Source organism: Conger conger, chromosome 11 (genome assembly GCF_963514075.1).
Source record: "Conger conger chromosome 11, fConCon1.1, whole genome shotgun sequence".
In the NCBI taxonomy this organism is placed as follows: domain Eukaryota; kingdom Metazoa; phylum Chordata; class Actinopteri; order Anguilliformes; family Congridae; genus Conger; species Conger conger.
Genome location: NC_083770.1, coordinates 29363218 through 29385580, shown reverse-complemented (window position 1 = coordinate 29385580; position 22363 = coordinate 29363218). Strand labels below are relative to the sequence as shown.

At 40.9% G+C, this 22363-nt stretch overlaps 1 protein-coding gene across 4 annotated transcripts in view; it reads left to right on the top strand.

Annotated features, from left to right (window-relative positions):
- Positions 1-2428: 2428 nt before the first annotated feature.
- LOC133140454 (transmembrane protein 132D) overlaps positions 2429-22363 on the top strand; it is a 52326-nt gene continuing 32391 nt past the window's right edge. Inside the window, exons 1-2 of one of the 4 annotated variants that reach the window (XM_061260438.1) lie at positions 2429-2566; positions 16044-16902. In XM_061260438.1, the coding sequence (XP_061116422.1) occupies positions 16097-16902 (806 nt within the window). In that variant the 5' untranslated portion in view covers positions 2429-2566; positions 16044-16096. Of the gene's footprint in view, positions 2567-2595; positions 3108-3319; positions 3405-4187; positions 4326-16043; positions 16903-22363 lie in introns of those variants that run through there. The other 3 variants (XM_061260434.1, XM_061260437.1, XM_061260436.1) reach the window with 3 other exon arrangements.

Sequence of the window (22363 nt, the reverse complement as noted above, 5' to 3'; positions counted from 1 at the left end):
TTCAATTCACTCTGTGACAGTGCAAGCCTCAACAGTTCTGATTTTCTATCAACACGTCAAAGCAGAACAGGAATAATTTTAAATATAAATTTGCTTTTTTCTCTCAAGATACAGCAGCACTGAATTTGTATTTATATGCCTATCTATTTTTTACGCAATAACAACTTGTTGCAAGGTTGCTAGAAGGTTGTCAAAGATTGACTTGCTGCGTTGGTGTGCCGGACTGCTGGGAGCAGTTATAGGAGAGAGTATCTCGGGAACCCTACAGCCACAATACAGCATGCCCCTGTAAAAAGCTTATCGCAAAGCTGCAGCGTTGAGGTGTTGCTTGTGGCAACTTCCCTGTGACTCTGAAGTCTGGTACGCCAGCCATTAACATAGCTGTAGACTGCTCTCCTCCCACCGCAATCCTTCACTATTGTGTTGGATGAGAACAAAGAGGTAGTTTATTCTAGGGCTTGGCAGTCTCCCGCTACGTCTTTCTGTACACCGTATTCCGGGGTATTTTTCAGTAAGCATCTTTAGTGTTTCTCACGGCCAACTTTAGCACAAATCTCGCAATTCAGGGGTTGGTCCCGAATGCGAAAGCTTGACAGGTTTAGCAATGAACTTAGCAATGAGCAATTAATGACCTGACTGCTGGCGGATTTTCATAGGACTTTGATTCGCGTATCATTCTGATCGTACCGCTGATTCTACTGGTTTAGTTGTCATTAATAAGTCAAGTCCAAGTTTTGCCAGCAGTCATATTTCCATGCTATGTCTATTATCATATTATTTGCTAACCAGCTAACAAAATGCTACTATGAGGCAGTAGCTAGTTGTCCATAAAAAGTTGTGAATATTAATAATTACAGAGGGAACACATCCTTTCAGTTATCCAGCTCTCCTATTCAGAACTATTTAATAGTAAAATATATAAAATTAATATAATAAAATAATAAAATAAAATAACATTTTATTCTCCGTTTAAGTTAGCCTACATGTAAACGTGGCAGGTCTATAGCCTAGGCCTACTTACTAGACTATATTAGCTATATGGTTATTGCAGAGAAAACTCTCAGTGAGAGGATCTAATACTAGGATGGTCTCTCGGTTGTGTTCAGCTTGGCAACTTCAATTAGATAGCCTACTCTAAACAAAATGGGCGTTCATTTGTTCAATGCCGCCACCGGCATTTTCAGAGGCTAGCTAGAGGACACATCGGTTTTTCATAGGCCTTTAAGAATCACGATCACGGTGAATGGTCACTGGGATGGGACGCCCAAGGTAGGCTACTTTCCTTCCCTCAGTGAAGCCTGGAAGGCAGCAGCTTGTAGAACTAGAACAGAAATTGCCACCGGTTTAGCGAACTAGCTAGCTCAGTAACATAGATACAGATAGATTGAAGAAAAGAAAAAAAAAGACATTTAAGAAAAGCTTCCTGCAAAGTAGTATGTACACATAGTCTTTGGTTGGCTGAGCTGAACCTTCCAAGCGGCACTGAGGGAAGGAAAGTAGCCTACCATGGGCGGATGGGAAACGTCAAGACGGGATTATTTAGTTGCGCACATTTCCGCCCTGTGTCAAACTCTACCAATCCATCTGAAATAAATGTTATGGCACTTATTAAATTGACGTATGTCAAAGTACCGCACCCTCTAAATCAACAACAAATTTCAATTAACGCTAGTGTTCATTCCATTTTTCTGATAAAACTATGTGCAAGGGAAAAGTCGGAAGTTTCCTGTAGAAACCCATGAAAAGAAAGGCTGTATTCGGACAAGTAGATGACCACTAGGGGGCACTGACACTCCATTCCCGATCGTACCAAACGTCTGACTGTTAGGCTACTACCATTGAACTGTAATGGCTACTCCACGTCGTCAAACTGTCTCACACAAATATAAGTAGCCCGCCACATGTTATTTTCCCCATATAATATTTACTTCCACGAACTGTTTTAAACTAGGAATTGTAACATGTTAACCTATGTTTTATATGACAAAATGTAACACGTAATGTCAATGGTAGCTATTGCCATATGACGTGATGACTAGCTAGGTTACTGGACACTACTAACTGTTCCTAATCTTTCATAGCTGTGTAGCCCTGTAAGGAAACAGGAGTTAGTCTGAGGAATTTACTAGTTTACTTCGAACGAAAGTCTAGGTAAACTGCTTAGAACATCGCAAAAATATTAAAGAGTCAATGTAAGGAAACAAATTCAAGTAGGCTATATCTAATTTAATATAGTGAATAACAGAAAAACGTTTAAATTTTCGTAGGATGCAAGTGCGATAACCTATTTTGTTTGAAACGGCTAGCTATGGTATTACCCCCCTTTCTTCTCCAGAGATGGCATGCGGGAATCACTCAATCTCACGACGTTCCATCACCAGCCTCTCCTGTGTTTAATAATTTGATGACAGCCCTAAATCCCCGAGCTCGCACACTGGACACCTTCCAGATCAGATTGTAGACTGACTTCAGTGCTTTGAGCTTAGTGAGCTGCTCCTCGTAGCGATCTCGACAAACATCACAGGGAGCTCACAACTGGAATAGACAAAGTTGAAAAAGTTGACCGGTAGGCTATTCAAGTGGACGAATCTCTTTGTTGCGCATGTGAGTTAGCCTAGCCTACACATTGCGGAGAATGTCGATATGATTGTTTGTATCTCGAACTGGTTTATACGATTTGTACTATGAGGAATAAAGGTTGAACCACTGAGACGCATCGTTCGGACTGCTATTTGATCCAGGACAAATCATTTATTAAAAACTTGCACAGCACTGCCAAACAGTTTCAGTCAGCGATACAAACAAAGGTTCTGCGAATGGGACGCTTCTAAATCGTGGTGAAGGTGTTACTTCACACAAAGAAAGTGCTAAAGTGAAGTGAGCCCTTGTTGTTTGGTTCTTCAAGAGTGCTGCGGTGTCCCATATGCTACGATGAGTGAAATGTGCAAAAAAGGATTTTCAGCCCTACTTATTTAAAACTCCGACCAACCAGGAACTTCCATGGAATAAATTGAAAGCCATTCCGGCTGTCAAAATGAGCCCTTATTTTCACTTTTTGAGGATTTCGCAAATTATCCTAGCGATGGTTTCAACAATAGTTACACAAGGTAAGTTCTGCCATTTACTTGCCAGTTTTGCCAAACGAGATGTGAAACACGCGAGATTAGGAAAGCATAATTGTTTTGGGAATCGCGAAGCGAATTTGGGATAATTCTACTAAACTGTATGTTGAGTTGAGTCAATGTTGAGTTCATATCTTTATACTTTATCCCAGTTTAGATTTCACGGAATATGTAGAATCCAATGTTATATTAGATGATGACTAGATTCAGAGTTGCAGAAGTTGTAACTCCTGTTCTAGAAGTATTCCAAAGGGATTTTCCTGCTGTTTCTAGAGTAGACACGTGAGTTTAAAACAATTTGTACAACTATTCCCTTCAACAATACCCGCGAGTGTTTTAGGCAACCGTGGTTTGTGATTGATAATTAATTAATTATAAATGACACAGCATTTTAATTCGCACATTCGGAACATTATTAGCTATCTCATAATTCCACAAAGCAAAGTATTTTTTTCTGTCTTATGTTCCTGTGTAATAGGCTACCAATCACATCTAATGCAATGAATGTTGCATGCTCACATAATTAGCCATCCTGTTGTGTTCCGGTCAAATTTGACAGATTTACCACTTTATGTATCATAATTGTAGTTTATTTAATCTAATTGCGACTGGGCTTCAGTGATTTTACCATGCTAGGTATCTGAACATATGGAAGCAATGATCACCACCACTTCAATTCTAGGTGTTTTATTCGAATTTTATGCAACTGTGGTGTTTCTGATCAAATATGGGCAGCCATTGGAAATTATGAAAAGACACACACACACGCACGCACGCACGCACGCACAATGGAACTGTTCATGTAACCCTACAATCTGCTTTGAGGTTACATTTATGACCCCAATAAGTGTGGCCCAATGTGTGCATGCGATGCATGTCTCACCCTCAACCATTTCACAGGTGAGGCAAGACACAAAATCAGAGACCAATAAAGTATCCAATCTGTGAAACCATACCAATGACAAACAGGATAGAATGTGTGAAAGACTTGTTTAGGACTCTACTGTTATGGTGAGTCTAATGCCTGGTGCACACAGCAGAATAATTGGGTCGATTTTGGGCCCAATTTGCCCCCTGGCATGTTTCTGCTTTGAAACCTCAAACATGCTTGATATTTATGACTCAAAATCCTGTAGTGTGAGGAGAACAGCAATGGAATCTCAAACAGAAACCTGTAATAGCCAATGAGACCCAAGCCGGCTAGTAAGTGGAATGTTTGTTTTGCTCTAAAGTCACATTGGATCATGCAAGTTTCCCAGAGAGAGATCCCAGGTTCTGAGATTTTGGACTTTGTTTGATCATGAGTATGAATTGTAATTGTGTGAGACTCCTTCTTGGCAAAATTGTCTGGTGTGTGTGTTCTGATGACTGAAAGACATTGTCTCCCACATGTTCAATATCAGATAAGATTTGAAAAGACCTGTAGTGTGCTCATAAGATATGTTTACATCAGTCAGACACTGGAGGATCAAGTAGATACAATATTTAACAAAATGTTGCATATTTATGCAAGGCTTTGAATTTAGAAATTTAGGTGAATGGTAGTTGTTTCAAGAATGTGATTCTGGTATTTACTCCTTTTTGACCTGATTCTGCAATGTTTCTTGTCTCTTCTGTGAAATGGTCAAATTCAGTATTTAAAGCCCAGAGGGTCACAAACTTTACCAGAAAAGCAAAAGCTGGCATTGTGTGGCAACATCACAAAATGTAAAATGGTTTCAAAACAAGTATCCTGAGTAAACATTGACACATACCAGTCTGTGATAATCACTGATCTCTGCTGGAGTCAAAATAATACATAAATTGTGATTATTGTGGTAATTTTTGGTAAATGGGGTCTATAGACAAAAAAGGTGTAATGCAATATTAGGTGATAATGTATGTTTTACGATTGCTTTATGAACTGTGAAACGGAGCCCCCGATTTAGGACGGGAGTGCAAATATTAGAAACATGACAAAAAACAACTCGAGGGCAAAGAAGATGATACGTTTGTGGCTTTGCTTTTCTTTACTTTATGCCTATTTAATGGTCACTTTCATGGAAATATTTTTGCCTTGAAAAACGAATTAAGCAATGAAAGTTCACTGAATTAAAACAGGTCATTTACTTTAATCCAATGTCTCAAATACCTTGCTGCTAATTTCAAACAAAGTGCAAATCAATTTTAAGTGACATTTTACTGTAAAGGCTGTTGTACAAATTAATAGTTGCTTTTATGAGTCAGTCAAAAGGAAATGCGTCACAGTTAGCCCTTTACACAACTTTCTTTCTCCTGGCTGGCTTTTGTTCCATTTTCTGCAGTTAAAACAAGATGTTCCTATGAAAGCAGATTTATATTAACTTCTTGTCGCAATTAACTAGTTTGCATGTGAGCTGTACATCACACACATTTATTTCAGTGTCTTGTAATGCACTTATTTCAAAGATTCACACTGAATGTACTCAAGGTAACACAACAACAACAACACAACAACCAGAATCTTGCCCTAAGATATGGATTTGGCCATCTGTGGGGAAACAAGCTAAATGGTCTGTAATTTCTCAAACCATTACAGCAAATAAACAAGTCTTGCCAGAGCTTGGTGAAATTGAAGGTGACACATCTGATCAGTGGTACTGCAGCTGACCCCTGTTTGTCCAGTATGAACATGGTGTCTGCTCATGCTCCATGAAGGTCTGATACTAGTATTAAGTAGCATTTTCCTCTGTTTTGTGATGCACAGTCATTTGTGCCAAAACCTAATTTAGCTGGTTCTCCTGTTCCAGGTCACCTGGTCAAGTAATTGTAGGCTATACACAGTCAACACAATCCCCTCCACAGCTGAATTTCTTTCAGGATGTGTCCTCTAAAATTTTGGAGCGGCATGGGACTTTCCATCCCCAATGTACTCTTCCAGGTTTTGTTGCAAACAGCAGACATAGTTTTGTTTCCTTAATGTGAATGTCTCACGGAAATTATAGAAAAGCCTATAACTGCCTGTAAGGCTGCTATTCCCGGACTATGTGGCTCCCCGATTTACAACACACTGACTGGATTAAAAGATCATAAAAAGAGAGAAATTGAGATAAAAGAGATTTTTAAAAGCTGCTTTAAGGGTCTCCAAACCCCTGCAATCCCTGTGAACTCTGTCTCTCTCTTAATTTCCCCTGTTTCCTACACACATGTTCTGTCCCCTTCATTTCTCACTCACCACTTTTTTCCCTCTGCTCTCCCCAGTTCCATTATTTCTGTCTATCTTCTTTTCACTTTCTTTCTCTTCCCCTCCCACTTCACTTTCCCTCCCACTGTCACATCACAAAAATCTTATTCTGAATAGGCATTTGAGTATTTGATGAAAAGACTTCTCTTTGATGTTGTGATAATGTAGTGTGACTTCCGCTAAGCTAAGCCATTTGACACGACCATGCAAACAAGTACCCTCTACTGCCCTTGTTGGAATGAGGATTAAAAGGTCTTTCACTTGTCAGCACTGACTCTTTGTTGACTGCAAATCTGGAGACTTTGTAACCGAGTAACAGAGTACAAAATCGCAAGACCTTTTTAATCGCAGTGAAGAAAGATCATGTAAAAACTTCTCTGCACATACTAACAGCTCACTAACTAACTAATGTTACAGCTCAGTGTGGCCTTCAAATGGTAAGAGTACCACCCCATTACTTTTTAGTCACATTTGTTAAGCATGTTTTATAAGCACCATGGAAAAATAAGAACATTTTTTTGGTGGTCATTGAGACTGGTCATTGAGCCGTTTAGTGTGACCATTGTGCTTAACTATTGTTTTACCATTTTCCTATTATTTTGAGCACTGAAAAAGTAAACATCAGCCATGTAATGCTGAGCATGCAGTGAAAAACACTTAATGCTTAATGCTTAACACTTAATGCTGCTCAAAATTAAGAACACTTGAATGAAACATATTAACCGTCATCTGGTACACACTGTATTATTAAGCCATTTAGATGTGTCCTTACGAAGTGTACTTGCATTTGTCTTTCTGTATGCTTATGATCCAACATTGTATACAGTTGAAGCCCTTATCTGACCTTTGATTGTAAAAACCTGCCTAGTTTAATCACAAATCGTCTGTTCCTTGCTACTTTGATTGCTACCCGGAGCATTGGGGCTGGGATGCAGATGAACACATTTCCATGTGGTGCCATCTGCTCCACATCAGATACAGCAAGTCCCAAGCATGAGCTGGGGAGTCCGCAAGCTTGGTTTCCATTTGTTTGCACTGATAACTGAAAATGAGAAATGTCACAAACTGCAACCACTGGAGAGGGGATCATTAGGTTTACTGTGACGAGAAAGCAAAAAGTTTTGAGTGGAAAGTTTTTTGTTGTTGTTGCCCCACCGCAATCCTGCTATACAACATCTACAATCCTAATCCTAAAGCAAAATAGCTATGATTTGTTCAAATCAGCGAGTTATTGAAAACTCATGATGGACCATTTTAGGTTTAACAAAGCTTAACTTTTTTTTTTGAATGACTTTACTTTTGTTTTGATTTACTGTCTCTTTATATGTCAGTCATATTACAGAAGAAATAATGGCCTTTTTTTAATGTGGTGTTGGAGTATGTCTCTTTTCACTTGTCATCCAGTTCTGTATGCATTATCTCAGGAATTGCTGTTTGGAATCTGCCAGCAAAGACATATTTTAAAATGTATGCTGTCTTGGTCCTTTCATATCTTGGAAGTTGCAATTGTTTGTGAAGAAAAAAAAGTTACATTGTTTTTGAAGTCTGTAATTTAAATTGTTCCCTCCTCCTCCATAAAGGTTTTTCTACATTGCATGGTATATCCATTTGCAGCACCAATGGTAAAATGAACAAAAATCCAATATGACCAGAAACCTGAAATACTCTACATTTACTCTGCTTGTAGCTAATGTGTTTTCACCCAGTTTGCTCTTGTAACGTTTGAAAGAAGCAATCCCCGGTGATGTTAAACGTCCACTTTACCTTTGTGAATCGCTGTTCCTTTAATGAGCACTCACCAGGAAAATAGCCAGAAAAGTGTAGAGCTATTCAGCTGGAAAGGACTACAAATTGATCCGGCTCTGAAGGATTATCTTTTGTAGACTTCTGTTGACTTCTATCTTGCTTAATAAAATCTGGAAATTTGAACAAGCTTGTTGATGCATATGATCAGATGTTATGACTTCATTATTTTAGATGAATGTTCTAATCTAGGACATCAGATCTGCTGCAAATTGGTTGATTCTGAATAAACTTACGAAGGAGGGTTATGTTATTGCTGTAAGTATTTTATTTCTTATAATTTTATTATCTGAATAATTGTTTTACTGGTTAGCTATTGCATGATCACTAAAGTTATTACATCATAGTTTTTGCCCTCAGCAAGGAATTACCATTGATGCTCTCTATAACACAACATAATTTGCTTGACAGAACATACAAGGTTTCAGTTGAATCTGTTTTGGCTATTAGGTTCAAGAGTTTAGCCAGGGCAGGTGATGAATTCAATTCTGACAGAGTCAAGGCTGTGTTATTCCTTGCCCCTCACTGTAATGAATGTGGAAGACAAGATGGCAAAGAGGCAAAAGGAATGGTAAAAGTCTTTCATCTACAATGCTGCACTTGGCAGGGCTTTCCCCCATGACACAGAGCTTTTATCAGTCGTGGAAGATGGCTGAGTCGTGCACAACTGTAGATGATGTGCTCCTCCAGTCATTTGGGATCGTCTAGAACAAGTCAGAGCACGCAACAAGCAACCCATGCAGCCTATATTAAAGAACATGGCTGTCTGTATTATGAATGTCGATTTATCATTAGAAAACTTGTGTTTTGTTTTTCTGTATGCTTATGCCAACATTGTACACGGTTGAAGGCCTTATCTGACTATCTAATCACAAATCAGCTGTCTCTTGCTACTTTCTTTGCTACCAGGAGCATTGGGGGTGGGATGCAGATGAACAAATTTCCATGTGATATTAAAGAACATGGCTGTCATATAGCTGTCAGGAGAGTTTAATGGAGAGACGCCCAGCTGCTCAATGTGATTGGTGTGGGTCCTGACGGAGGAGTACATCAGTGTAAAATGGCTGGCTCCTGCACAGTTCCTATGGGAACTCGGCAGACATTGTGGGTGACGTGATAATGTAGGCTACTTCCACAAGCTTTCCTTGCCACAAGCCCAGGTGAATACTTTACTGGTGATGAAAACCACTGTGTTTTTAATATAAAAATCTGCCAGACACCCTGGGTAATGTGGGGCAAGGCTATGGAGGTTTCTAAAAATGTAGGGCCACTCATCTCATGAGAGAGCATTACTGCATTTAAGATCATCTTGAGGCCTAGGACTTCCCAAGATTTTTTATTAAATGTTTTGTTCACATTTTAAGGTGAATACATTGTGTGAGAATTACTGAAGGCAATGAATGCAAAATTTAAGCATTTAAAAAATGTAAGATACAATCTTTTCATGATAAACCAGAATGCAATTTTGTATTCTAGGTATCCATTAATGAATACTTAATTACTCCTTATTAATAAGTGCCTTACTGCTCCAACTCTGTTCTCGGTGTTTCTCTTCCTTTCTGGGACCAAAAGTCCCATCACAGTGCTAAAACTACGCAACAATACTGTTATAGCTTTTTTTGGTGTGGTTCCCTTCGCACTGTTGTGGTTTTCTGAAAACACCCCAAAAAAGATGCACCAAACTGGCACCTTAGTGAGTGAGCAGCGACGGGCCCATAGATCAGCCTGCTCTCACTGCTCTTCTGCTGGTAATGAATGGCTTGTGGACGTCAGCAGGTTCCCGCGCATTTGTTCCTCGGGCCGTGAAGCCTGTGATGAGCCGGAGCCTTGGTGCCGGGGCTAATTACTCTTATAATGACCCCCATAGTTCACACAGCGCAGGCTACAGGCAGGGGACGGTCTGCCGAGGCCAGCAGCGGTGGGGGATGGGGGGGAGGTTATCCTGCCGAACAGGTGCTTAAATCTCCCAGCAACTAATGAGAACGGGCAACTTGGTGAAGGAGAGGGACGGAATGAAGCACGGCTGAGGGAGCAGCCGTAAAGCACACAGTCGCTCTCAGCGGTGCCAGCTGCATAGATAATAACCCAGGATCACAGCCGTCTGGCTGTACAGATCAGAGCTTGTCTCTCAGTGTTCACCCTACAGCCGCCACACCGCTGCATATGCATGGAACCCTGCAGTCGTCAAATATGCCAAACAAACATGCTATTGCAGTGCAGATGTTTGGCAAGGAAAATCGGTCGTCGGATTTTACAAACTCTATGTATTTATTTGGTTGAGAGTATTTAATATATTCAATTATATTTAAATTGACATTGAAAGGATGTAAACCATTTTATATTTAAAATATTGAAGGTATGATTTACTTCTACATAGGAAAGATCTGTTTTGGATTAAATTAATCTTAGGTATTTAAAATAATCAACCATTTCTTCAGATCGAGCTTCCAAAATATGTTCTGTTAAATGTGTATTTACTTACATTTTCAACATATCTATGCCCTTAGTTTTCCCACTTTGGGGACGATTCTTTGAAAATAAAAAGAAAGACATAAATGAATACCATTTCTTGTCAGTACATTGATAATAATCGGGTGGAAACACTTACATTATGGTGCTTCAGATTCACACTGGCGTTTCAAGCCGGTGTGTGAGCAGGCAAATGCGTATAGGGCTACCTGTGATGAAATGCTAAATTGCCTCGTTTCAGGGCTTGTCTCACGCAGACTCATCCGTTTCAACAATTTGTTTTAAGTTGCAAAAACTGAAATGGGCAAGGATGCTAGGTACAGAATCTCAAGTTGTTTGACGTTGCGCACTCTGAGTGACAGACTGGTTGCTGCACACTAAATTGCTCTCAACTGTCTGCTGTAATGAATACGTAATAGCCCCAGCTTGTCCTTGTGTGTTCTTGTTTCCTCGGCTCTCCAAGGGAGCTAATAAGTGTGCTGTAGACAGACCAAGGCTGGTGACCCAGGTCGGAAGGCCGTACCATGCAATTCATCAACGCAGATGTGTAATGGGTGTATAATGAACATGCATGGTGGCCTACGTGACCCCTATGCTAATGCTTCTGGCCACGGCTTCGCCTCCGGAAGAGAGGCAAACTCACTGCTTTCTCTGAGAGAGGAGAAGAGCAGATATGTTACAGTTATTTCCACATCACCCTCCTTCCCTGTCCCCAAACACAAAAGCTTGTTTACTCCATTGCTCACGCCCTTACATTAGATAACCTAAACAGTTCTGTGTAAAATGGATAATCAATTAGGCTCTACAAACAGGGCAACCGTGGAAGTAGTTTGGGGGGCGATGGTCGAGTGTCTCCGCTAATGAGAGCAATATCTGTTAAATAGCAGTTACCTTATGGGTTACACAGCCAGGGAGAGTTCCAGGTTTACGGTTTCAAATAGTGATTCATTATGAATACATATCACAGTGTAGTTTGAGTAACCTTTTTTCCCCCTTGACAATGCATCATTTAACCATTAGGGCTGCAATAGATTGGTGTTAAGTAGTTCAGATGAATTATTAGTTTATTCAGCTTCACAACATGGTGTCAGTAAGGGGGTGCAGGGGTTATTAAACCTCACTCTATATAATCACACACAATTGATTCATGAGAAAGCCCTGACACTGTGAGACTGCTGTCTCACAAATTCTGAAATCCATGTTTCATTAAATCATGTCGGTCTACCAGTCACTATTATTGGCTGAAAAAAGTGGCTAATGGCGCTTTGAAGGCCTTTTGGCGCACATTTGCATAATAAATAATAGGTCAGTTCCATAATTTTCTACTCAAACCATGCCTCCCTCTCAAGATAGATACGTTTCTCTCTAGAAGAGAATCCACCCTCAAGTGATGCAGTATGATAAATTTGGTGCTAAATGTAGAACTTTCCATCAGAAAGGTACTTTTGGAGTGCATATTGCCCCATACAGCATCTTGCCCTTGGCTCAAAATAGTGATGTGAAATAGTTTGTGTTATTCCTTACGCCTCTGCCAAGCATAATGCTTCTCATTCCACAATAATACTTAGTGTCCTCTGTCGCAAGGAGCTTCTGACAGGTTTAGAATTTGATTCCCTGTGTGATGCAGTGTGCTACTTTCAGCACTGTCTCAGCAAGGGCAGAGAATCACAGTTTGAATACTTCTGAAGGAAATAGCCTGTTTTCACACTATTGGGCAATGAGACCTATCCTTTATATGTTTTTGTGTAAGCCTCATAACTGAGTCAGAATTGGTCTACTACATATAAAACCAAATATAGCTAATAACTACTGACACACTATTATACACTCATGAGCCAGAACATTATGACCACGCACTGATGAAGCAAATAACATTGATTATCTTGTTACAATGGCACATGGACTTGTCAAGGATATATCACACGGTAAGCGAACATTTTGTTCTCGTAGAGTGTTGGGAGCCCCAGGCTCATCAATGCACAAGTGCAACTAAGAATGTCCTGCCTGGTCCAAACCGTCAGAAGGGCTACTGTGTCAAAAGTTGCAGAAGATTTTAATGATAATTATGGGAGGAATGTGTCAACGCACAGTGAATCGCAACCTGCTGTGTATGGTGTTGTGGAGCCACAGTGCCCATGCTAACCCCTGTACACCGTCAAAACTGCCTACAATAGGCAGATGAGCGTCAAGCTGGACCTTTGTTCAATTGATGTGGCACCAGGATGTACTGTGAGAAGACGACAAGCTGGTGGAGGGAGTGTGATGCTCTAGGCAATGCTCTGCTGGAAAACCCTGGTCTGGGTATTTATGTGGATGTCAGTTTGACACGTGCCACCCACCTAAGCAAAAGGTATTCTCAGATGGCAATGGCCTCTTTCAGCAGGATAATGCAAACTGTACACGTTGTCTGGAATGGTTTGAGGAACATGAAGAAGAGTTCAAGGTGTTGCCCTGCCCTCGAAATCCCCTGGATCTCAATCCAGTCACGCATCTGTGGGATGTGTGCTCTGATCCACAGCCACTCCACCTTGCAACTTACAGGATTTTGGTTATAGGTTAGTCAGATCAATATTGTAATTATTTAATTTATCTAACATTATGTACATGCTCTGTACAGAACATATACTTTCTGTAGTCCACAATATTCACAGTACACTTGTAACTGACACATACCCATGCAATTTTCTAAATCTAAATGTGTTACATTAAGAAAATATGGATTTAAAGCAACAGACAAAGGGTGGATCTCAAGAAGAGTACTTAGATGTGATCATTTGAGCCACATGTGGATCCATTATAACCTCCATATTGGGTTTTAGAAGAGGCCATGGTCATTGGTGACAGCCAAGCTCTGTGAAAAATGGACAGGTCCCAGCATTATTATTCTCGGTCTTGGCAAAGACTGTAATTCACTGCCAAGTGGCCGCTTATATATCCTCCCTTATTTTAAAGCTGTTTCTTAAATTATTATCCCCTATCCTTGGGTGGTATAACATGGTGTTTTATTCAGGAGTTTATCTGATTTTGAATTATTCAGTAACTTCAATGACCTTCGGTCACAGCTGAATAACTCTTGGACCGATAAATGCAATTCCCTGTAAGACTCTGCAGCCGACACATTTAAGCGTATAATGACAATCTGTGTTTAACGTAACCTTAGCAATACCTCTTTCTAACTGAAATGATCAAGGAGTCTGGCACCATTGAACAAATCGTGATTGCAAGGATAAAGTATCGATGCGAGGTGGTGCAGGTGCAGTGAATAGCATTGAATCCCGACCAAGGGCCTTTCTGCATGGAGCATGCATCTTCTCCCGGGGTCTGCTTGGGTTTCTCCTGGGTACTCCAGTTTCCTCCCACAGTCCAAAGACATACAGTAGGATAATTGGATACTAAATGGCCCATATGTATGAGTGTGTAAGTGAATGGGATGTGTATTTCTGTATCTGGCCCACTGCATCCTGGGGTATGCGCCAGCCTCCCCAACAGCAATGGTACTACAATGGTAGTCTATTGAGCTATGCTGTAAAATCAAGATAAGAAAACTTTCAGTGCTTGTTTGGCTAGGAAAACCCATTATGATGTTTAATTCAAGACATACCATTCCTTTTATAACAGCACAGTTTCGGTAATAATTTAGCGAATGTTAGTCTATACCTGTTTTTACAATGGCTGTGATGTGTTTGTGGAAGTATCATAATGAGACCTTGCTGTTGTGACATTCAAATAACACCTCCGTCCATCAGACTTCTCATGTGAAACAGCAGCCAATATGACCTTTGTAATTGATCCTAACTTTTATGAATTATTGCAGAATACTGGTATTCAAAGTTTGTCCGCATTTTGTAGCCGCTGACAATCCATCCTGGCTTCAAATAACAAGGAGCCTCGTTCAATCATACGTTATAGATTTCTGTGAAAATGCATCAAGCAGGATGGCAGCTGTCAGTTGTAATGATTGCAAAAAAAGCACATAATCAATGATTTTCTATGAAATTCAATACAAGGAAAGGTGTTGAAGGAGCATGATTATGCCAACACAGAAAAAGACAAACACTGCTAAATATGTTCTTCTGGAATGTAGAAGACAAAGCAACTTGTGATTCATACCTGTGGTGTCGATAATGGGAAAAAGTTGGCTGTTTGTGCATGGTTGAGTTTTTGCATATGAAAGTACATTTCTCTCAGTAGTGAAATGTTGAAATTACTATGTTTATTTTAAATACATGCACTGGAACTCTAGAAACGAGACTAGAATTTCATTCTTTTCTGTTCAGATGCAAATTATATATTAATGCTATTTATACATTATTGCCAGGAACAATTTGTTTTTCAGTTGAAAATTGTATGCAACACAATGGTTATTATAATATGAATGAAGCTGATTCCATCCGGTTCTGTACATTGTCTTGTATGAGCAGCTGTTCATTGCAGTATTTAAGAACATTTATGGACCTTCGTTGAGGTTGCTGAATACATAACAAATACTTTGGTTGGTATCTGAGATTTTGCCATTTTAATCCTTAACTGGGTAATTTTATTGAACACCCAGTTATAATAAATGTAGGTTATAATTACACCATTTAAATGAAAATGCACTTGAAATTCTTTCCTATGATCCCTACTGCAATTTAGCTCCTTCACCTGGTATTTATAGAAAAGGCAGCCTTGCTATATGCTCTATCATGGACGCTTTGTTTGGATTAACTGAAAGGGCAGTGCCACCCTTGCACTTTAATTTGTTTTATGTCTAATCCACCGTATAGATTCTTAGCTGTTTTATATTGAATTACTTCAGAGAAAACAGAATATGGGGTCTTCTCATTTTAACATGCATCGCGCAGCAGTAACCTAGAAGAAGAACTTTGCACTAGTAAAACCTTTACTTCCTTCTACTTGTCCAATCCTTGTCTAAATGACTACCAATGACCTTTTAAACATCTATGCTTCTAGATCTGAAATACTAAAATGTTTCTAAGGCTGGTGCTTGTCATATTTCATTATTTGTGGGTGCCTGGTTTAGACTAGAATGCAACACAGTCTTCTGTTTTTTTTTTTTGTTTTTCAATAATGTTTTGGATAACATTAAATGTCGCACTTTACAATAAGGTTACATGAATTGGCATGAACTAATGTTGGCAATGACATTAACTAACTAAGTTAACATTGATTAATGATATACAAATGCATTAAGAGGCTGTACAGATTAACTTCTCAGTAGTTAGATGGACTACAGTGCCCTCCATAATGTTTGGGACAAAGACACATTATGTCTTGATTTGCCTCTAATTTGCAATAATTTTAGATTTGGAATTTGGTATTTGTAATTTCTCAGCTGTGTTCAATTGCCTCCTAAATGCAAGTATAATAGAGCTCTCAGCACCTACTAGTGTTATCACACTAACAATAACAGTGTAATGAACATAATCTTCCTCCTGCTTCCTCAGAACTGGAGAGCTCAGAGCTGGGAGAGGGCACCAAGAGCCCCCCTCCATTCCCCATGTCCCTCCCCATCAGCCTCCAGGTGCTGGACGCAGACTACCTCTTCCTGGAGGAAGCCAACCAGGGCCTCATGCAGAACTCCAGCATGCAGACGCACGTCCAGCCTCTGGTCCTCCTTCGGACCAGCCGACCACCCTCCATCAACGCCACCTATGGGCCTCTGTCCGTGGCCACGGCCGTGCCGCCTGAACTAGTCCAGACGGGCCAGCTCTTCCGCTCCCCCAGGGCCTCCACCTTCGGCTGGAGGATCCAGTCCTTCGTGCTGACGCGCCACGTCCTCTCCTCCGCGCCCCGGGTGCGGGTACTGTTCTACGTGGTGGGGCGGGAGTGGGGCGGCGGAGATGAGGACGAGCTGCCCTGCGTGACGGTGTTCGCCTTCTGGCAGACGCAGCAGGTGCGGGGCTCCTGCTCCCTCCGGCGGGAGAGGGGGACCTGCATGGCGCAGCTGGAGCCCAGGGCCGGCTGGTTCAGCCAGGCCGAGGAGAGCTCCAGCCGGGAGAGGCAGGAGCCGGCGGGGGGCGACGCCGTGGAGCTGTACTACCAGGCGCAGCGGGGCGAGTGCGGGGGCCAGGACGGGAGGCCGAGGGCCGGCCCACAGCGGGACGAGGATTCCGCCACGCCCATGCAGAGAATCGGCAGCGTGCGCCTCCTGCAGGCTCCCCGGGGGAACGCGTCCGTCTCTCAGCTCAAACTCGGGGACACCGTCGTCATACAGACGTCCTCCAAGCCGCTGAAGAAAAGTGATGTCGCCACCTTCTACGTCTTTGTGTCCGGCTCCTCCTCCTTGGACAGATTTACTCTCAAGTAGGTCCCTCCTTTACTCTAGACTGCATCAGCAGGTTTACAGTTCTTCAGAAAGGCATTGGTGTGCACCATGCTATTCAGGCGTCAGTGTTTATATTGCTCACTTACATCCCATTTATTCAGAGGATTGTTTCATGAAAGATAAGATATGGTGTGCCATGTAAGAGTCTCCTTGTGTTTCCTGTAGTTAGGGATGTTTTTGTGGACCAGTGCAGGAAACGACCCCTGCTCAATAGAGAACCACCTCATTTCATACAGGAGTGATTCTGCATGGGGCCTTTTATAAAGGCACAGGAAGATTCTGCACTGATAATATCCAACTGGCTCATGCAATACCGATATTTTGGACTCCTTGCTGTTCTCTAAGTGCTTTTTTCAAAGTTGCTTACTTGGATGGGGTGTGAGATGGGATGTAACATTTGTTGGGGGATTTGGATGTGATTTGGAACATGCTGAGTAGTAATACTTTAATGGTCATAAAAATCTGCCTTGAAAAGGAGATTTCAATGCAGTTCCAAGACAGCAAGCTTTTAGTCTGGCAGCGCTTGAGTGAATTTTCAAAATAAGGAAAGTGTTTTTCAGATGATTGGGCAGGTTGGGTGGTGTACTCCAACATGGCATTTCTGTGATGCAGAACTACATGTGCTAGCGGGAAGAAACAGGCACTGCTCTAAAAGCATAGGAAAATAATGATAATGTAATTCCATGGAAATCACACCATTTCGGGGGTGGAAAGTCTCTTTTGAAGGTAATGCCGAAGACCCTCTGACTGTTCAGCCCACCACTATGGTACAATGTACAATGTTGGGCTGCTATTCCCAACCCCCTCACCACCTGCATTGCTTAGGCCACAACTGTTAAAATACTAAGTGTTCAGACTTGGCTATTCCAGCCAATTATATCTGGCATTTGATAAATGCATTTCTCCACTAAGAACGGGCTCAGTGTGACTCACGTGCTTGTATCTCAGGCATATTGATGACCAAACCACACCAAATGAAAAAGTGTGTCGAATTAAATATGAGAATAAATGAAGCACGTTATTTGCCGTAGAGTGCTGGCCACTGGCCGAGATGAGCATCAAACATCTGCGGTTTGAATAAATATTAGCAGCCTAAATAAACCGAGCCCTCCATGGAAAACAAAGAAAAAATGGGAAATTAGATTTACCCACAATTACAGCCTTTCTGTGCAGTGGATGGGTGGTGTTAAGGAGGAATATAGGTTGATGATAGTAATGGGATTTACAGTAATATTATTGGGACTTCTCAAGTTCACCCAGCATTTATGCACAGCACTGAACGTGCAAGTCATGTGACAGCTGACGTTTCCCGTGTATCCTAACAGTGCATACACAGATACGTGTTTATTTCACCTCAGATGACCTCATCAAAGGCCATTACATTGATAGTGGAAGCTAGTCAATGGTGACAAGTAAAAACACAGTGTGGGACAGATGGGAAGAAACCTTGGGAGCCACCAGACTTGGGGGCTGCTAAGGGTGTGGGTTTTAATGACCAACACGGTCAATCAGTCAGTGTTCACGTTAATGAATTAGCGGCAGCGAGGATGCGGTCCTGACGTGGCTGCAGGGACAGTGGGTGGGCCGTTTGTTCCCTGTCCTGTTGAGATCTATTGAGGTAATCAAGTTCATTTTGATGCCCAGCACGGATACACCGCACGCTGAAGACAAGCTATATTGCTATTATTTTTTATGATTATTTGTTTGTTTATTTTATTCAATAATATTTGTGTATCTAATTCTCAGTCTATTAAAAAAGAGAAACACATTTCCATGCCAGAATCCTGTTTGGTCCCCAGCTTTCTGGCGGTCCCTCTCCCTGCTCAGACTATAAATATTAAACAGCAGTGTCCCAGTTCAATTAACTTTAGAGCTGGAGGATGTTTGGGCCTCTCTGCAATTAATGGATACAAAGTGAAACCGTATTCATTTATTTACATTGAATTAATACTTAACCATTGATATCTTTGTTGAATGTACATGAATAATGCATCACCATCATGGAATGATATACAGATAACAAACATACAGATAATGAATTACTTATTGCCTTGATATTATAGCCAACAACAGGAACTTATAGCTGTAACAAGAAGCTGTTTTGTAATTCCAGTGAAGATAGCTTGGGTCTAAATCACGCTGCGATATGATGAAACAATCTGTACAACTGAATTAAAACAGATTTTACGTGCCCAATGGTTTTGTATGTCTAGCTGTATAATAATGTAGACAGTTGCAGAAAGCCTGCTGGCTGCATTGTTAGGTTATAGATTTAAATGTTTTTTTAATGTATTTTTATTTTGCATTTCAAATCTCCAATTATGCAATGTTCTCTTGACACCTTTCTGTCTGCCACACCTGCTCAGTGAGCACTGCAGCTGAAATGTGTGCACTCTTCCAAAACACTGTTTTCTACACTACTATCCATACACAGTAGAGCACAAAAGAAAAGTGGGGTTTCTAAAAAGTTTCCGTTCCCATGGCAACAGCTTGTAGCCTGGAAGTGAGTCTCTAGAGCAGGGATCTGGACCTTGGAGAGCCACAGGGCCATCTGATTCTCACTGCACTGCAAGTTAGCTACCAATTCAGAACCAAGACCCAAATAAGGTGTGTTACTGTAATTGACCGCTTTAATTGATCTTTTAAACAAACACGTGACCCTGCCAGGACCATTGTTGCAGATGTCATTGGTTCTGTAGCAGAAAATGACATCCTGTAACATTACCCTAACTTGATCTATTGCCATTTCTGCTATAAAGTCCAACCTTCACTTGTGCCAGCTTTACTGACTGTGCTATTCTGGAACATGCACATGAGTCAGATTATGGTTCTGTATAGCCAATTTGACAGGAATGTGATTATTAGTATTCATATGTGATTCATCCGTTGTGTGACGACATCCCTTATGATTTGAGAGTGGTTCCAGATGCCACATAAAGAGCAAAGCAGGCGTTGATGCTAAATTCTACTTCTGGGTTTATATTTTCTCAGCCCTTACAAAAATCATTCCAGATCAATTTGAATATGTCTATTCATAAATAAAGGACAGTTTGGGACTAGATGAGATGTGATGGATATATCATGGGTCAGGCTGGGACAGGAAGAGTTGTGAAAGAAAGGGTGGTGCTTGATACTTTAGTCCAGAAGAGGAGTTGAAGTGGCAGCTATGTGAAGTGCCAGATATGCATACATAGCATTAGAAGCACTGACCTCGGCTGGTCTGCATATTTACAGAAAGTGGTAAGGATATATTATCTCAGCTGGAGTATGCTGTGGGATGGTTACAATTTCAGTTTCAAGTGGCTTATTCTAAAGTGGTATGGTCTGAAATAATGTCATATTTATCTTATCCTTTGCCAGGCGAGAGCAAACAAGGATACATTAAATACTGCTTCAATATCACATTTTGCATGGTTTAACTGCGATATCATTTTGTCTGGAACTTTAATTATTTCTTAAAAATAAGGCATATCACAGCTGAAACTATATCGTATAATATGAAATTTATGTATTTCGTACCCTCAGTGTGAGGAGGAAATGCATTGTGCTTTTAAACAGCATCTCTGGCCTCAATCTGCTCCTTTCTGCTACTCCGAAGATGTAGACATTGAACTTGAACTCAAAATACAGATCATGGTAAATTGAGAATTTCCTCATTTTGTTCCTGTTTCAAAAGCTTATCGCTTTTGTTATTCACTTTTGAGAAAGTATGGCCTATGCAGTGATTTCTGGTTCTCTGACTTTAAAGTCTCTTTTTGAACTTTTTTTGACCCTAGTCAAAAGTTTCATTTTAGGGCTTGTATATTTTGTATATTCACGCCCATCAATCAAATCAATGAGTGTTGGAACCACACCCGAGATTGCAGTCACTCCTTCAAAAGGGAGACTTTGGGCCAGTGATACTGCATTTTCCCATTATATATTAAAATAAACAAAGGCCTCGGGCTTTTTAAACATGCAATTTGTATCGCATAGTAAACAGCATTCCATCACAGTGGTGGTTCGCTTTAAAATCATTAGATTTATTATTATCATTTTTTTAAAATTCATTTTACAGAATTCTCCAAACCCCAGTGCAAGTGTGCTTCCAGATTCACGCCTTACTGAACACTCAACACTGCTGCAAATTCCCACATCATTTTCAGGCATATTTCCTTTTACCACACATGCACATGAGATGAGATACAGTAACCAGGCAAAGAGGAAAACTTGCGGGGGGAGAAAAAAAACAAAAAAACTTAGTATAAAAGTGATTGATAGTGTTCCGCTGGTCAGCTGCATGCTTTTGGTTTGTCTTTGTCAGCTGGGTTGATTGTACAGTCTCCCAGCAGAATGATGGCTCGGTTTAGCAGTGCCAATCCTCACTCAGCCCATACTGGCTATTGCCCAATGAAAAGAAGCAGCAGCTTACAGCCTGTGCTGTGAAAGGCATGTGGTAGCAAGCAAGCTCCCAAACGGATGTAGGACATTACTGTGATGACACAGGCCTACAAATATGAACAGTGAAAATTTGTGAAACATGGAGAAAAAAGCTGGGCCATTAAGGAAAGAAGTCTAATTAAACCTAATGATAATGCTCTAATAGATGCTAGATTAATCATCTCCACACCTGACAATTTCTGAATATAAAAATAAAATGCATTTTTTTATGGTCATATTGCATACAGGTGACAACGACTACAAATGACTGATTAGAGTAGCATAGCAACTAACTTAACATGATTAGTCGAGTACTGAGAATATTACTTTTAAAGAAGCGAAGGCCCACAGTGCAGTGCACACTAGAAGCAGTGTGAGTCTCATAGGATGCTCAGTGCTAGCAATGACCATGGCGCTGAAAAAGAGGCCCTCCAGGCAACAGCATACATAATTCATCCATTCGTCCATCTCCCTTATTCGTTCACTTATGTATCCATTTGGGAATGTGGGAGCCAGCTTGTGGAATGGGCAGTAATTGAGAGGCAGGCTGTGCCTGGCTTGAGCAGACTTCCTTAAGGAGAATATTAAATTACGGGGCATACAGGAATTTGGACAGGTGGTGTTAAAGTCCCATCTGGGTGTCCCTGCACAGGCCAGCAGGAATCCACATGGCCTGGCTCTGTGGCTTCAGCCAGACTTGCTGAATTCAGTCCAGAAAGTCAGAAGACTAGTCACCCTTTCCCATTTGTTTATACATTAATGGAAATTTCTTAGTAAAATACATTCTTAGTAAAAAAAGGAAAAGGGCCCTGTGCAAAAGTTTGGGAACCCTTTTGGATTATTCTCTGATTAAGATGATTGCCGAGGCCCTGACTTTGAAACTCTCTGAATTTCAAACCTATTGAAACCTACTTCTCTGTTTCAAACTACCTATTTCCACTGTCAGAAACATTATTAGAAAATGGAAGATAAATGGAACAGTTGAAGTCAAGGCAAGGTCTGGAAGACCAAGACCCGGTG